This window comes from Etheostoma spectabile, unplaced genomic scaffold (genome assembly GCF_008692095.1).
Source record: "Etheostoma spectabile isolate EspeVRDwgs_2016 unplaced genomic scaffold, UIUC_Espe_1.0 scaffold546, whole genome shotgun sequence".
NCBI lineage: Eukaryota > Metazoa > Chordata > Actinopteri > Perciformes > Percidae > Etheostoma > Etheostoma spectabile.
In genome coordinates, this window is record NW_022605626.1 from 176,084 (window position 1) to 194,858 (window position 18,775).

Sequence of the window (18,775 nt, forward strand, 5' to 3'; positions counted from 1 at the left end):
ATCCATCCAACCATGTTTATAAAAAAACATTTAAAACAACATTTAGCCAAAGTCCTGAAAATTTAGCAAAATTATAGTAAGGCATTAAAACAAGACACAAGGACAATATTAAAGAAAAGCAACTCTGTAGTGATTAAAAATCCAGAGATACTTATGGTTTTAAGATTGATTCAAATACGGCAGTTAGAGGTCAACATTCTAGAGTCTGGGGCTACAACAGTAAAGGTGTGATTGCCTCTGGGTCTTTCACCCGATCTTGGGACTGCAAGGAGCAACTGGTCACGTGACCTGGGGCCCTCGTGGGTCGTGGCGGTTTTTTGAGCTCACAGAGAGAGGTTGTAATTAACAGGGGAGGGTGCGGGGGAACTGGCCAGTGCAACAGTTGGAACCCCCTAAAGGCTATGATACTTCCTTAACATATAAAGACATTAATCAGAAAAAGCACACATTGTGCGCAGATGGAGGAAATGAAGTGTTTGATATTTTTACATTATATCACAATGAGGACCTGACGACGACTGACAGATCGGGGGTAATGCCGGTGTCCATAGAATGGGAGTCGTCATATGCAGTCGCATCGAGGTATACACTAGTTGTATTACACGTAGGTCCCTTCCGCTTGCAGCCCCCCCCCCACTCTGACATCACTCATTGGTGCATGCTAAAATCATGTTGTTTTTTTTTTTTCTAACGTTCCTTGTGACATTGTTTGCGTCCACTGGTGATTTTTGTGTGTTAACACCTGAGCATGTGTGTATCTCAGGCTTGTTTGTATGTTTCTAACAAGCAGAGTGTAAATTGTAATTGTCCACTGGTCAAAAAAGGTTTGGTTAATTTGTATTGTGCCTGATGTGGTGTGTATTTTCTCCTAATGCCTCAACTGTCTACATGTCTATGGCACTACATTCCCCCATGGGGGATTAATAAACGATGTTGTATCGTATTGTAAAAATGGTAACAATGATTTTGATATCTTTCCAGAAGTATAAAATCCAACCATTATAACTCTAACGCTGTGGCATTGTTTTAGTTTCTGGTTCAGATCTATTATTACACAAACTTTGTGTTTGATTGTATTTTATCACCCAACACAGACCTTGTGGTTATATTTTCAGGCTGAATCCCAGCCCACATGTATTCTTGACTAATGCACCAGCAAATACCCAAATGCACAATATCCTCACTGTGCCAGCACTGCAGGTGACACAAAGTTCATGGGTGCAAATCTGTCTGGTAGGCCGTAGGGTGTCAGGCCCAGCTGGTGTTTGGGGAGGGAGGGGCAAAGGGAGTAACACGTCTCTAACAGGCTAAGATGTGGTGTCTGACTGCTAGGCTCCATACTACAAAGGACTACTAAAGCTGGTGAAGACACTATGAGCAAGTGACTAAAACCTGGCCTGGATTCACTGGACCGTACAGGTTAACACAATGCTAGGGCTTTGAGTTGTCACACAAGGACGTGTGGTGGATTTACCTTCAGTTAAGGAGTATGAAAATATTATGGTATTAGTTTTAGCATATCTGTGACACAGGTCAGTGTACACTGATGTTCATGTACCATCAGTGCTTTTGCTTGCATTTTTATGTTTTCAGTGAAATACAGTGATTTATTATGTAAAATCAGAATGTGGTTTCAGGTCAGCAATGGGTATACAGGGGGCTGCAATTTGCAAAGCCGCCAGGCAAACCATCACAGCAGGTGATTTGTTTCCACATCCAGGTTTGGCTTTGGAGGCCGGTGTTTCGAGTCTTAGGTCTGCCTTTCGGCTTTTATGGCTCCCCGGCCCTGAACCACTGTAATTGCAGACAATGCACTCGCAGGCAGAAAAACAGGATCCTCAGTCATATCAGCGATTGGGGAGATTTGTCGGAATGGTAATGCCACTTCAATGTGGATCACCCTTCCGCTAATCCTCATCTACATGAATCTGTCCAATTCATTTTGGCCTTTTGTCCACGGGAGAGGAAAAAGTGGGGGAGTCTTAGTGGCAAAGAGCCCCAAGGGAAGTGTGCTAAAACCAGTGGTTTCCACAAGCAGGTCTTCATTGATGTTTTGGGGTGTTGTCCACAAAGGCTGCGGGTCTCGGCCTGTTAAAATAGCTTCTGAGTGACTCAGCATAATCACGCCTTGTACTGTGAGCCAGTTCACCTAGCACTTCACCATGGCCTGCCACAGACTAAGATGTCATCACATCATTGTTAACAACAACACACGGTGGCAGCAGCCTAGATCCACACACAAGGGGGGGCTGCTTGTTTCTGCAAACTAGCCACCAAGCTCACCACTTGCTGTTACAGCACACAAGCCGTGTGGTCATCTCAGTCTGCATTTATTAGTAAAGATGCTCCATCTAATGTAGCAGCCAGCCCCTACCTGTCCTATGTTCCAAGCATCCTATGTTTTCAGGGTTCTATGTTTTCAGTTTTCTATGTTCCGCGTTCCTATGTTTCATGGTCCAATGTTCCAGGTCCTGTTATCCAGGTTCTTATGTTACCTAGCATCTTCCCAGGCTCTGTTCTCAGCATCATACTCTAAGGGTCTTCTGTTACCATGATCTTCCAGGGTCCTATTTTTCTCATGTTACTATGTTCTCCAGGTTCTGTTTTCAGGTTCTATGTTCCCAGGTTCCTATGTTTCCATAGTCCATGTTCCCAGGGTCCTGGGTTCCCAGGGTCTTATGTTTACCTAGCATCTTCCCGGGTCCTTTGTTCCAATATCATATCTCTAAGGGTCTTCTGTACCATGAGCTTCTCAGGGTCCTATGTTCTCTATGTTACTATGTTCTCAGGTTTCTATGTTCTCAGGTTCTATGTTCCCAGGTTCCTTGTTTCCATGGTCCTATTTCCCAGTCACGGGACAACTGGGAACATATCCCAGTGTCCTTTGTCCCATGGGTCTTATGTTACCAAGCATCTTCTCAGGTCCTATGTTCTCATGTTACTATATTCTCAGGGTGCTACATATCCCCAGTGTCCATGTTCTCAGTTCTATGTTCCCAGGGTTCTATATTTCCATGGTACTATGTGGTCAGGATTCTATGTTCTCATAATGTTCTTAGGTCCTGTGTGTCCTCGGGGTACTATCTTCCCATGATCCATGTTCCCATGTATGTTCCCAGGGTCTTTTTTCCTAGGGTCTATGGCTGCATGGTCCTAAGTTTCTTAGCATTCTATGTTCCCAGCATTCATTGTTTCCAGTGTCCTATGTTCTCATGGTACCCATGTTTCCAGGGTCCTATGTTTCTCATGGTCCCATGTTCCAGGGTCCTATGTTCTCAGGTCGCTGTTTAACATGCTCTAGTCCACAAAAAGAGAATTAAAATTCAAAAATTTAATTTATTAATCATCATTAATTTAATTTAAATTAGAATTAATTGTTTTTAATGAGATAAATGGACACCTATTGTTTGGTAAGGCTCATAACTAAAATACAAGAGAAAGAATATTGATTTTGTTGTTTGTTTCAAAGAAGTAAGCCTTGCCTTTTTTTTAAACAATGGTTTCTTCATGCTCTCCCTTACAGTATCCCTTTTACACACTGAGGAGCTCGAGAATGAGCATCCTATTAGCAAGTGTTAATCCAGCTCATGTTTTCCCTGTCGTCTCGCTGCTCTCATGGCTGATTACACTCTGTGAGTGCAGAGCAGGGAGGGCTGTCTGTTAGATTGTCGCTGCTGCACTCACAGTAGCCAAGCATGGGCAGTGTGTAAGCATGCCAGCCCCTAACACTGGGCAACAGCAACGTAGCAGGAGCTGCTCCACTCACACGCCGCATGTCCCTACTTTAGGTCTTTTCACTTTTTTTTTTCTACATATATACCTTTGTGGTCCTTGGTTTTACCATGGAGTTGGGAAATTCATCTGAACTAAAGACATGGTACCTGCTGACAATGATAATGTTCAAATGGGGTGGTAAGACAACTGTGTTGGTGTTTCCAGGACAGTTTGAAGTGTTCCTTTTGAATGAGTGTGTCGTTTAAATGTAATTGAAGGAAATCAAATTATATAATCTCAGATATTCTGTGCTGTCGTACTTTTCCTGTAAAGTACACAGGTTTTGAAGAAAGAGTTATTACAAGGGCAGAAATAAACAACTGTAACTATTTTACCTCAAATATTGCAGGATAAAACACAAAAAAGAAGTGAAATGAGACCAAAGAAATAGTGCCAGTGATTGTGTTAGTCCGAGGACCGTGATGAGCCAGCCTCAGAGAATGTCAGCAAGGCTCTCAAGGGGCTGCTCGATAATGGCACATAAGTGGGCGTTTGGGAGCTGCTTATTGGGCTCCTGTGCTCCCACTGTATAAGGAACTCAAATAGATTGGAGACAGGTTGGGGGTTCCTCTTTTGTCACTTACAACAATTATGAGGGCATTGACTAGTTTCCCATGGATTTCACACTACTGAGAAACCTTGAGCATGTGCAGCGATCGTATTGTATTACTGACACTGTGGATGTTTAAGACAAATCTCTTAATTGGATTCTTAACATTCGGCGGCCGTGAAAGCTTAGATTTTGTTTAGTGTTGATGGTCTGGACATGTTAGGGTTTCAGATTTTTTTTACTAGCCTCTGTTCTTTATGAGTTTTGGACACAGTACTGGATCTGAATCAGAGGCGTGTTCCTCAGCTGCACACTCCAAACAGAGCAACAGGGGTGTAGAGATCAGTGGAGAGAATCTCATTCATCTGTATGCACAAAATAAGGTCACACAATGTCCAAGAAAGTTACGTTTGTTTCTGAAAGTTTGTCTGTTCTTTAACATTTAAAAAAGCAGGACATCAGGCCGAAGACATTCTCTGGTATGTGATGATGTGATCTCTGGGAGTTGTTTCTAGCATCGCCTCTTTCATTGATGAAATGTTAAAACAACATTAACGCCATGGTGGCAGAAAAAAGGCAGGGACTGCTGCCATATCTAAAACCACATATTGTTAGCACACAGGTCCAGTTACTGTGTGAGTTCATCATTCAGTGAACTTTACTGGATTCTGTATGGATTTGCTGCCGCTGAGCAGAGCAGTCTTCTTTTAATAGCTATAAACACCGCTTGACTATAAAGCAATTATAAATGCAATAGGTTCAACTTCACTTGACATGAGAAAATAAAAAAGCAGGTGATACTTATCATTCCACCAAAGTCCAAAAATAAGTGGCTACTAAGTTACTCATTTAAATGTGAACCGTGCCACTCTTGTTCTTGATAATGTTACGTTATTAAATAAATGTTTCAACTGGATTATACCTATGTTATCAACTTGTTTGAGAGGGGGCGGAGCTTTGTGCAGAATGAAGCATTTGGATGAGCCGGAACCTAGTTCAGGTGGGATGGAAAACTGCCAAAATTTGCAATAAACAAGTATAATCAGGGAGTTACAACATAATTAAAACATTTTTCTTTACCAAGTCCAATGTCCACATAAGAACAGGAAGAGCTCAGAATTGACCCTTGAGGCACACCACTGGACACATGATCTGATTGATGAAATATCAGTCAACACTGTGGTTCATGATCAATTCCAGTGCCAAATGTACAAAACCACCGTTCCAATGAAGTGAGGATGTTGTGTAAGTCAGTGAATAAGACAGAATACAAGGGGCAAGTTTCACCTTTGTGACAACTGCGTGAGGCAAATAGTCACCATTTTAAGAACAACATTGCTCCAATGTCACAATTGCAAAGAATGTAGGGATGTCATCACTACAGCATAATATCATAAAAAGAGATACTGGAGAAATTTGCACGTAACGCCAAGGCAAAAACCAACATTGGATGTCTATGACCTTCGTCCCCAGCAGCACTGCATTTAAAAGTGCTTCTTGTAAGTCATTATTTGACGTACTACACGGTGGGCTCAGGACACTTCAGAAACTAACAGCAGTTAACGCAGTAAACGCGTTCGTCACTACATCTAAAGGTCCAGATAAAACTCAAAACTACCGCCATCTTCTTCTGGCCCCAGAGCTCATCTGAGAAGGACTATGCAAAGTGGAAAAGGTGTGCTGTGGTTCGTCAAGTCCCATTTTCATCCTCCATTTCATCTTTGCAGCAAAGAAAAGGCTGAGCCACATGCACTGGTTACAACAACGTGGACTTTCATAGTACAATGATGTGTGGTTACTAACCGGCCTGCCTGTTCCCAAGACCTGTCTCCCTTTGAAAATGTGTGGTGCATGATGAAGAGCAAAATACGGGGACCCCTTGACTGTTGCAAATGAAGTTATGCATCAAGTAAGAATGGGACAGAATTCCACCTAAAAAGCTTCAACATTATACTACATTAGTGTCCTTATTCCCAAAAGCTTATTGAAGTTTTGTTTAAGGAAAGGTGATTGTAACACAGCTTTTGGAACGTGTTTGCGAGCATCAAGTCAAGGAGTGAATATTTGTAAGTAACTAAAGTTTCTCTTGTTTGAACATTAATTATATTATCTTTATGAGCGTTTTCAATGATTACAGTTGAAAAGGTTGCCAATCATTGTATTTTTTCACGTGGTCTCACCTGTCCAACTTCATGGTGGTTTGTAGCATACGTGCTTGCTTGGTTTATGGAAACCAGGGGCTTGGGTTTGGACAAGCTCTGCTTCTGTCTCTGTTTTAATTCACAGGAGAGAACATAAACACTGCTCATTGTCTCTGTGGGAGGCAGAGACAAGGACAGAGCAAATCAGTGTGTGATAGACGAATGCTCTGGTGCGGAGCGTGGACCTCAGGAAGATATTTTGGAGCTCCTGATTGGACCGTTAATAGAATACAGAGTTGCTTTGGTTATGTGTATAAAATTGTTTAAAACGTAAAAGTTATGGTGTTATTCCATTGTGGCCTTGTTTAATGAGGTTTGAGTATGGAGCTGGGTATGTGAGCTCAAAGTAGAAAAGAAGAAGAAGAAGAAGAGTATGTGAGAGACATCTGGAGACTGAGAGTGGACCATCTTGAGCTGTAATCTGTGCATGTATCCCCTCCTAGATTAGAGGAGCAGGGATGTGCCCAAAGGCTCGAGGATTAGCACTGTGACAGGCTCTGGAGTTCAGGGAGGCCAGACTGTCTGGTCTCAGGTGAAGACGGGGGAAAGACTAAAGTGGGGGGAGGTTGGATATGAAAGAATTTGTGTTCAGTAAAAAGCACTGCTTGAATGAGCAGAGAGACATAAGTGTCAACTAACCACACATCAAAATCATACCAGTCCTATTAAATTTATTTTCCCAGAAACTGTATTATTTAGGAATGTCAAAGATGGCACTGATTTGGTAAAGCTAGAAACCTCCTGTTCAAAAGTTGAGATGGGGGTCAACATGCCTTCGTCGGCATTCAGGGTTGGTTTTTTTTGATTATTCGTTTCTTAATTTACTTCATTTGAATCTTAATGTTGCGTCTAGAATTGAGCTGGTTTTATGCATCTTAGAGTATCGTTAGCACCTGCGGTACCGTTCTCTGTAGAGCAGTTTCTCCCATGGTAACGAAATGCCTGCTGGGAACTCTGACTAGCCCTTGACTAATGCACGCATACTTCCAACTGCCCGCTGGACTCTGGTCATTTAGCCGGGTTAATTGCAGAGGACCATCTTGTAGTGGTAAAATGTACTTGGCAAAAAGGATGATTATATTGTTATATATTATAGAATTAACATGACAACATGGTCATAGTCAATGGTGGTCCAGTTGCATGGTAAATATCTCACTTTTGCATTCAGTGCCAATAGCTGGAGATGGTGTGTCCCTATCAGAGACCTGCAATTAATGTTTGCTCTTTTAACAAACTTTGAACCCTTAACCAGTGTTATATTATTATTTTGGCATTTTTGATTGCCATAACTATGGATATTTCCCCACACCTAACCTACCATACTTCCCCTACACTGGTATTATAGGAAGTGAGAATTTTAATTTTGAATTAAGCATCTTAAAACGCAGATGTGACAGTGAACCTGATGAAATAGAGCATATGAGTTGGTTTGATAGTGCATTCAGAAAAATCCCAGAGGAACACTGTGCTATAAGTGCCTGAATGGGGTGCTTTAAAGACGGGATAAATCAATGAAATCAACGAATTCATAGAAGAAAAAACTTTCCTGACTCCTTCACAATGTTTGACCCAACACAGTTATGTTAAGTTTTCTTACCAAGCAAGCAAAGGATCACCTGCCAATCATGCTGGTGTTTTATCCTGCTCTCTTCTTACTCAAGCAGACGTGAGCCCTAATCTGGAAACCTGGGCTCTTCTCTCGCTCTGTAATCGTAAGATCAAAACACAGTTAGTGTCTACGGTTCACTCAGGGAAGCTGCACCTCAACAAAATTGGAATGACAGAACCTTCTGCTATTCAGAGGGTGACACTGGACCATGGTGTTAAGTCTGAGCAGCCTGCCCAGTCATAGGGTGTTGCTGCTGGGGCTCACTGCCTGTGACGTGTGTTGTGTATGTCACAATTTAAACTTTTAACAAATGATTGCCACATGTCTATCCAATAGATAAATCATATAGAGACGTATGGAGTTCATATTAGGACCATCACACTTGATGTCCACATGAAACTGTGGTCTAGCTATGTCCTCCTCAAAAGACAGTTATGCCTTTGCGACAAAACCTTGAAGTATTTTGGCTCAAAAATAGGTAATTGAACACGGGTGTGTGGTTATACGTCCAGGGCGTGACTATGTATCTACATGGAATACGGGCCAAATGATGTCCTGTGGCTTGACACAGTGATAGCGTGAAGCGAAGGCTAACTGTAGTAACTGGCTAGTCCCGGTTGTGTAGCTGTGAAAAGTTCAATCAGTGTGCAGATTGCTCCGAGAAGCAGGGATGCTGCTAATTAAGTAGTAGTAAAGCTTTATTTATTATATAGCACCTTTCACAGGTTATAGGCCACAAAGGCTTCACAACAAAAAACTTAATATCATAAAATACACACAATAAAGCATAGACAGCACATGATCATATCAACCCAGTAGCTATTGAAAACCTTAACATAAACTGTGTCTTTAGTCTGCATTTGAAGGCATCAACAGAATCGAAGAGAGCAGATGACATAAACGGTGGAGGTCATTCCAACAACCTGCAAATGGGGCAACGCCAAAAGATTGGTCACCTCTGTACGGTAGAGAGTGCGTGGAACCGTCAGCAGGTTCTGATCCACAGACCTCAGAGCACGCACAGGGTATAACGCTAATCAGTCACAATATAGAGGGGAGCCTGGCCATGTAAAGCTCTGAAAACTAGAACCAAAATTTTAAATGTATCCTATAAGACACTGGTAGCCAATGAAGTTCTTTTAGGATTGGGGATATGTGGAGACCTCCTATTAGTACGTGTAAAATTCTGGCTGCAGAGTTTGTACTAATTGCAGTTGAGAGAGCTCCTTTGGTTTAGGCATAAAAATAACTATTACAATATCTAACGCGAAGACACAAAGGCATGATGATAAGCTCCAAATCATTTCTTGAAACTATATTTCTAAGTTTTGAGATTTTCCTTATGAAAAAAGCAGTTTCTCGTCAGCTGCTTGCAGTGTTGCACTTACGACATGTCTTTGTCAAAGATAACTCCCAAATTTCTAAGTGCTTGCTTAGCAGACTGACCAAATCACCCAGATTGTTAATCCCAGGATTGCATCCTCAGGGGGAAGGATCAATGTTTCTGTTTTGTCTGCATTTAGCTGCAGGGAGTTTTCACTTAACCATTTTTTATTTCCAACGACAAGTGGAGCAAGGAGTTTACCTTACAGATCTCTTGATGGCTTGAAGCAACAGTAAAGTTGGATATCATCGCAAATAGGTGAAAAAAAATCATTGAACCTTTGTATGATCTTTTCCCAAAGGGATCAAATACAGTAAGAATAGAACAGGGCCCAGAACAAGCCTGGAGGCACTCCACAGAGCAGTCTGCAGACTCAGACCTTATTTTTTAGCTGTACACTGAAACAGAACCCACGAGTTCAGTAATTAGGTGAACCACTGCAGAATACTGACCCTTGACGCCCTACTTGAATCCCTTACAAAATCTGGTGTGCTACGGTGTCAAAGGCTGAAGACAGATCCAAGAACTAGAACAGTTGTTTTCCATTGTCAGCTGACATCATGATGTCATTTGACCTTTCAGTAAGGCCGTTTCGGTAGAGTGTTGTTTACGAACCCCTGACTGGAATGGCTCATGGATGTTACTATTATCCAGGTGAAATGTCACTGTTCGCAGACTACCTTCTCATGATCTTGGATAAAAACGGAGCTTAGAAACAGGCCGAAAACTATTCAAATCCGACGGGTCCCAAGCCTGCCTTTTTTAGCAACGTTCCACTATAGCATGCTTAAAAGCTCTGGAAAAACCCAGTAGACAGCGAGAGGTTAACCATTTATATACAAAACAGGCCAATTTCATCAAACACTTTTTTGAATAATCTGAATGGAATGACTCAGATACAGAAATATGGCTTCATCCTGGTCACCAATTCAGATTCATTCCTAAAGTGGACCACATCTGGGGACTGGCTTAAAAACAGCAGTGGACCACCACGAATGAGGACGGGATTTTATCTTTAATCATTTTAATTTTATTAGTGAAAAAACCCAAAAAGGCATTGCTGTCAGCTTCACAAAAACCAGATAACTGGGGCAGCAGGGCAAACAAGTGTATTGATCGTATCAAACAGCACTTTGGATTCTTTTTATTTACTGTTATTAGTTGACGGATATAGACAGATCTGGCTTTTCCAACCGTCACTCATAGGACAACACAAGTTCTCTGAGATAAAGCCTGTGTACCTCTAGGCTATGGTATCCACAGGCGTTCATCTTTTCGACACATCTCTTAATTTTTAAAATCTCTTCATTAATCCAAGGCACATTTTTTCCCGATAGGCAAGTTTGAATTTACGGGGGCCACCTACCCGAATTTTTTCAACAGTGATTGTTTAAAACATGAACGAAATCACCCACATCAGGGCAATCCATAAGTAGCACAGGATCAAACAAATGCTAGCGCATCTAACGGAACTACCACACAAATCAAAAAGCCTCCTACTCACCAACACCAGATCGATCGAACACACAAATGGATGAGCTACAAATACACATGGAACTGCTGCCTGATGACCATCACAGAAACATGGCTGACATCACGACGCAGCTAGTGTTGGCATGTTACTTCCAAAATGAAATACATTATAGATTACTATTTACTGTCATTTGAGATTAATTAGTTATATTACATAGTTACTTATTCACCAAAATACCAGCAGTTTTGATTGGGCAGCTAGCGTGTGAATTTAACCACAGGATCAATTAAATCTCCTCTTTACCCACTTATACATCATAGATTATTTATAATATTTGTATATTTAATAAAGTATGCAAATAACTAAGCTGTAAAAATACAGAAGTAGAACGTACAATTGGTAAGTATGAGAAAAATGAAAACACTCAATAAAAGTACCTTACAGTTGTATTGAAGTACGACATAGTTACTTTCTACCCGCTTATAAATGCAATATTACGTGAAGCCAGCCTAAACATCACTTCTTGACATGTTTGTGTCTGTCAGCAGCTCAGACATACTGCCTGCCCCCTGACGGACCGTCAACTGTTGGACACAGATGTTGTCTGTACCGTCTCTGGTTCTGGCTCTGACCACGGGAACAGAGACGGGACAGCTTGCTTCAACACAGCGTAGTAAAATAATATCCATCTGGCATTATGTGTTTCTGTCTTCTGCAGTCACCTCAACCATCGAATACAGCATAGGAAATATACTCACAGCTTTTATTTCCTGTAAGAAATGTTTTGATGTGTGTGGTGCCTTTGTCGTTATTGACGCTACAAGACCCCTTTAGCATGATAAGGACCAAGCACTCGCGTCATATAACACGATTGGTCCGTCTCCTTTAGCGCATACACACGCTTTGGTCGTCTCCTTTAGCGTCATACAACACGCTTGGTCGTCTCCTTTAGCATCATATAACATGCTGGCTGTCTCCTTTAGCGTCATATAACACCTTGTCAGCTCCTTAGCGTCGTATAACACGCTTGGTGGTGTCTCCCTTTAGGCGTCGTATATACACGCTTGGTTGTCTCCTTTAGCGTCATATAACACGCTTGGTTGTCTCCTTTAGCGTCTTATAACACATGCTTGGTTGTCTCCTTTAGCATCTTATAACACGCTTGGTCGTCTCCTTTAGTGTTAAATAACACACTGCTTGGTCGTCTCCTTTAGCATCATTTAACACACGCTTGGTCGTCTCCTTTAGCATCATATAACACCCCTTGTCATCTCCTTTAGCGTCATATACCACGCTTGGTCGTCTCCTTTAGCATCATATAACACCCCTTGTCATCTCCTTTAGCGTCATATACCACGCTTGGTTGTCTCCTTTAGCATTGTATAACACGCTTGGCTGTCTCCTTTAGCGTCAGATAACACGCTTGGTTGTCTCCTTTAGCGTCATATAACACGCTTGATCGTCTCCTTTAGCGTCTTGTAACACGCTTGGTTGTCTCCTTTAAATTCATATAACACACTTGGTCGTCTCCTTTAGCGTCATATAACACACGCTTGTTGTCTCCGTTAGCGTCGGATACACGCTTGGTCTTCTCCTTTAGCATCATATACACACGCTTGGTTGTCTCCTTTAGCATCTTATAACACGCTGGGTCGTCTCCTTTAGCGTCATATAACACACTTGGTGGTCCTCCTTTAGCGTCATATACACACTTGGTGGTCTCCTTTAGCGTCTATAACACACGCTTTGTTGTCTCCTTAGCATCAGATAATACGCTTGGTCGTCTCCTTTAGCGTCATATAACATGCTTGTCGTCTCCTTTAGCCTCACATAACACGCTTTACCTACACCTATGCCACTTTTCAAACGTCTGTATTTTACGTGTTCGGAGTGAGAACGGTTTGTGATGAATTCTTTGTAAAAATTTATTGCATTTTGTTTCTGTTAAGAGGCACAAAGGCTCTCTAAAACTCTGTTTCAGCTCAGTGGAAGCTCCACACAATACTGCAGAAACACCGATTCAGGTGCAGGCAACACTTTTTCAATCAAAAGTACCAGGGGCTGCCAACTCTCGCGCATTGGCCGTGAGACACACGCATTTGACTGGTTTCACACGCTCACACGCCACCCCCATTTCTCACGCTGAAGTGTTACCCCGTTAGTCAAATTTCTGAAAGATGATTTCATCTATATCTAGCTGTTGAGCCCCGTATGATGTGCTTTCAGAGACTGTGAGGGGTTCAAGAGCGCTCCCTGTCTGTGAAGTTTTGAATTGTCGCAAACTGAAAACATTTTTTTTTCACGAGCCATCCCAGGTGCATTTCCCCGGCTTCAGGTATGAGCTCTGAGTATCACAGACCCGTCCGTCCGCTCGTGTCCTCTCTCTGTAACATAGAGTGAGCAGTGCGGCTGGCAGTGTAGCAACTTCAGTTCATGTTAGTGGACTCGCTCTGCTGGGGACAGTGATGCGTTGCATCCGTGTAGTCCCCGATAAAGGCAGCGTACAGCCCCTCTAAACTATGTCAAGACCAGAGACCCAGATGGCCTCGGTGTCTGTCAGACGGTCTGAGTGAGATCCACCATATCAGCGGAGCAATGACATGCACAGCCTCTATATTACAACATTCCAAATCTCGTACAACGAGATGGGAGGAGTTATATTTTGAATGTGCATAAAGTTGTAAACATGAGCACAAATCTGATGAAACACATTTGAGCTTTACTATATATACTATACTATACAATAATGCAACGTTGGACCACTATTGTGCTTCTCTACCCTCGGTGCATCTCTAAATGTAACTGTAAATAATTCATTCAATGTTTTATAAAATGAACAAATAGTCTTTATTTTCCCAAAAAAGTAAATACAGTAAGTGTGTGTGTGTGTGTGTGTGGGGGGGGGGGGGGGGCAGAGAGGATGAGGGCCAAACATTACTGAGCCTTGGCACAAAGGTTAAAGGAATAGAATTTATGTAACTCAGTGGTTCTCATTCTTTAGCATTTCAGTGGTCTTAGTTTATCTCTCAACATTAATTTAACTTTGGGTCCCTGGTCCCTACCCCATGGACTCCTGGACCTGTTCCCCACAGACCCAAATCTTCTCAGCTGTTGCTGACATATGCTACTGTCTGTTCATGTGGTTCATTGTGTTTGGCACATTGTCTGGGTCAGTTCTTATATCATAAGAAGTTAATAATGTAAATAATGTAGATGCTGAAAGTCCTAATACCTGTTGATACTACAACAATGCAAAGGCTCTTAACCCTACAGTTTTGCACATATCATGTAAGACTTGATTTCTCCATTTTTTTGCACAAAACTCTCCAAAAGTGCCATTCAATGGTTTATTTTTAAAAAAAATTCCTGGGGGGCCATACCCCCAGATCCAAGGTTTTTGAAAAGTTAGCAGCTCTGAAGTCACACATATTTGTAGCGACAAGATTAACATAATAATTGGCCGGAGTTCTCCTTTAAGTTTCTGCGCATAAAGTCACCGGCCACAATCTTTTGAACATAGTCATACTGAGAAATACAGAGAGAGTTCTGTCGAGCTGAGTTAGCTTAGTGACAACTTATTTGGCAAAGGCCTGAATGTCCGGCAGTTCATTATATCACAATATTAAAACGAAAGCTTTAAGGCTTGTTATCTTATGTCACAAACATCTTTTTAAAATCAAGAAATTGTCGTGATTACATGAATTATTATGTTGTTTAGAGAAAAGAATAAATACTTTTGTAAAAATGACGTTCTGAACAAAGGAGAATAGCGTAATGTATTCATGCACTGAATCTTTATATGCATAACTCATGTTAATGAGGCTGGCTTCACATTAGACTAAGAGTATCACATTATGTCTACTGGAACAATACAGAGCAATCTAACTTCTTTTCTTCTTTTCAGAGAAAGAGTTCCCATTAATACGAGACTAGCTCTGAGTCTGATGCGACAGGCTGCCATGGCTACATGGCAGCGTTGGAACATTGGAATCCTTTGTGACCCGCTGTACAAGGTCTGCTGGGCTGCACATGTTCTGGGTTGAAAAGAAAACACACTACTTGCAACAAACAATAAAAGGTGATTTTTTCCCAATCAGTTGATCGGATTCCATATTCTCTCCCTTTGCCCCCCTGCTTTCCCCTCCATACTCCCTTCACTGTGAATATCTTCCACTTGAGTGAGCGTTTGGGAACAGGACGCTGATCAAAGTGTCTGGGCATGAGGCTGCGAGATGTGGACGGGAGTTGGGACTGCCCTAATAAAAGGAATTGAACTGATTCCACAGAGGCCGCATGTCATTGGCTGCTGAGGGGAGACAGATCCTCACTGAACTAGTGTTCACATCCAAAGAGAAGAGGGGGCACAGACCCCCTTATCGCTCTGGCTACAAGCTAACTGAGAACGAAACACAATTAGAGCTAGTAGAAGGAACAATGTGTGGAGCTGGGGCCAACGTTCATTAACAGTGGAACTTGTGCCTGATGTCCCTCATTTTCACCGGATGTTTGTCCCCGTCCTCTGTTGCTGTGTTGGCTTTCTAACCTCGTGCCCCATCCTCTGTCTCTGTGTTGGCGTTCTAACCTCTGGTGTTCCTGAGACTATGGTTACCTGGTCCTCAGATCTCTGCAGGGTAAATCCAGACAGCTAGCTAACTATCTGTCCAATCTGAGACTATGGTTACCTGGTCCTCAACTCTGCAGGGTAAATCCAGACAGCTAGCTAGACTATCTGTCCAATCTGAGGACTATGGTTACCTGGTCCTCAGATCTCTGCAGGGTAAATCCAGACAGCTAGCTAGACTATCTGTCCAATCTGAGGACTATGGTTACCTGGTCCTCAGATCTCTGCAGGGTAAATCCGGACAGCTAGCTAGACTATCTGTCCAATCTGAGGTTTCTGTTGACAACTAAAACTACTTCTGAACGTACACATGTTCCACCAAAACAACTTCCTTCCTGAGACTATTTAGCAGCGGCGCCGTGGCTCCGTACGGAGCTTAGCCCCGCCCAAGACGATTGTGATTGGTTTAAAGAAATAAACCAGAGTAGGTTTTTCTCCCATCCAGGAATGCTGTGTGGACTAGACAGACCCTCCTTTACAGCGCTGTGGAGGAAGGTACGACTATGTTAGACTACTATCAACATGTTATCCAGAAATATATACGGAAACCTGCATGTGTATGCTTATTTGTTCTGAAAGACACTGAAGAAACTTATTTCATATTTGACTTGTTTACTTATGTTTGGGTATGCAAGTAGATGGATCATAATTGTCTTAATTAAATGACAGATGAGTAATGACATGAATAGATAAATTGTCTTCATCATCATTTAGGACCCCAGTGGTGTGAGGCTGGCAGCTTCTGCTGAGCCTCTCAGTGCTGCTTCAGTGTCCACTATGATGCCGGAGTGTCATAGTGATGACTGCTCTGAGTTTCAGGTGATACTCACGTTGGTTTGTGCATGGAGCACAGCAGGGAACTGCAAACACATCGAGTAGGACGAAAGAAAATACTCAGTAAATCTGTTCAATATGTGCATGCGTTCTGGCCTGCAACATTTAAAATATGTTTTAAAGAAGAAGAAGAAGCAGGATTACTAGACAGAGAAAACTGAGATGGGCTGCTCAAAGTCAATAGATGAAGATAATGCTCGACTACATTTATATTTCAAATAGATACATAGATATTTTTGAATTTTCAGTGGGAAAATTTACTTTCATATAGTCTCAGTGTGTATTGTGCCATCACATACTGCACAGTTAACCTTTACAATGGGATTATATTGTCACATAGCTTTTAGCCAGTAATTCATTCAGTAGTTCATTCGTTTTATTTGACTCTATGGTTTACATTAGGAGACTATCCGTTTGGACTCATACAGCAGAATAATATGAAAAGTTGCTGACTGGGAAACTTCCCCCTGCAATAACATTGGGAGAAAGGGCATGGCTGGGCAGAGGGACCCTTCTAATTATGAGTATTTTCATTTCATCACTTTCTATTGTTTAATTAAATGAAGCCTCAGTAGCCTCATTGTAATCTTTCTAGTATATTATGTGAATCAATATATTTAGTTATATTGATTTACATATGAAGCCAGTGACCTGACTCCTACTTCATGTAAACTTTGCATTTATTTCCCATCCTGTCAAGTTCTTAGCAGGAATTTAATTTTTCTGTGTGTTAAAGTAGTTTCACGATTAGCATAAGAAGCCTCACTCAAACAGCAAAGAGAAGCTGGCACAGTTTTTACTTCAGAGAATGTTATGGACATTGGAACGTGTTTTTGCAACCATACATTATGATATGATATTCTTTATTGTCCCCCTAGGGACATTCATTTTAGACTCTAAAGTTGCACACGTAAATAAATGTCTTGACAGTTCCAAAAAAAACAAAATACAGCACCAGCTGTGCCAGTCATAACAATAAATCACACAAAGTATTATCATTACCAAGTGACCTGTAAAGGCTGGACTAAGTGGGCCACGTGTGGGCTTCAGCTGTACTGTCTATGTCAGGATTTAGGGCGTCTGCTTGTGAACTTGGGTGCCAGGACTCTTCCATGAAGTGAGAGCAGATGAGAGGAAGTGTCAGAATGAAAAAGTGAAACAGGTTTAACAGCAGGTGACCCATTTTAGTCACACTTTGTCATGTCAGGTCATCCACTTGTTTGTTGCTGCTAAATGGAGATATTGTCATGGAAATATATTTAACGAGCGGGCCCTGCCCACCCTCCTGCAAGTGTCCCCGCAGCACTGCGTGATGGACCTGGCATTAAGTCTTATTATCTTTCTATTTATTCAGACAGCCCAGGCTTGTCTCTATGTCCGTATGTCCCTATATCCGCAGCACTGACCGGATCCTGTTCAATGCTAAGACAGTACTGCTAATGTCTTGGACAACTTGTTGCATTTCCTGTGGCTGTAGGGAATGTGGTGTGACAGGACATTCAGCTCTGATGCAGCTGTCTGCACATGCATTCATACATCCTTGCAAACATGTGCTTGTGTTTCAGGAATCCTGTGCACAGCCACTTCAGACAAATGTTTGTCTGCTCCCTGCCAGAATGGAGCCACCTGTGTGGACACCATGGATGACTACGCCTGTCTCTGTGCCAGAGAGGGGGTCCAATACATGGGCAAAGACTGTGATGAGCTCTATGACGCCTGCTCCTTTGCCCCGTGTGACAACTGCACCAGCACCCCGGGCACGGCAGAATACCACTGCCTCTGCCCGGATGGACTCACAGGGGATAATTGCACTGAGGAGGTGGACGAGTGTCAGAGCAACCCATGCTCTGAGCCCCGCTCTCTGTGTGTAGACCAGCTGAACGGATACTTCTGCAGATGTCCTCCTGGGTACGGGGGTTGGGACTGCAGGACACATGTGACTGACTGCATCGATGAACCCTGCAGCAACAATGGCACCTGTGTGTTGAGACCACAGGGCTTTGAATGTCGCTGTGCACCGGGGTTTGAGGGGACGACCTGCGAGGAAGATGTGAATGAGTGTTTGTCAGAGCCCTGTCAGAACGGAGCTATCTGCATCCAAGGAGTGGCAGAGTTCCACTGCTTCTGTGTGCCGGGGTTTCAGGGTTATAACTGTGAGATCGACATCAACGAGTGTGCCTCACGACCCTGTGAGAACAACGCCACCTGCATCAATGAGAAGGACCACTATGAGTGCGAGTGCCTGCTAGGATTTGCAGGTACACACACAAACACACACACACACATACACACACACACACACACACACACACACGCACGCACACACAC

The 18,775-nt window shown here is 42.5% G+C and overlaps 1 protein-coding gene across 3 annotated transcripts in view; it reads left to right on the forward strand.

Annotated features, from left to right (window-relative positions):
* Window positions 1–18,775, forward strand: part of crb2a (crumbs cell polarity complex component 2a) — a 137,368-nt gene that overhangs the window by 102,591 nt on the left and 16,002 nt on the right. For 2 of the 3 annotated variants that reach the window (XM_032511916.1, XM_032511918.1), the window contains exon 2: window positions 18,013–18,705. In XM_032511916.1, the coding sequence (XP_032367807.1) occupies window positions 18,013–18,705 (693 nt within the window). Of the gene's footprint in view, window positions 1–3,887; window positions 3,910–18,012; window positions 18,706–18,775 lie in introns of those variants that run through there. The other variant, XM_032511917.1, reaches the window with a different exon arrangement.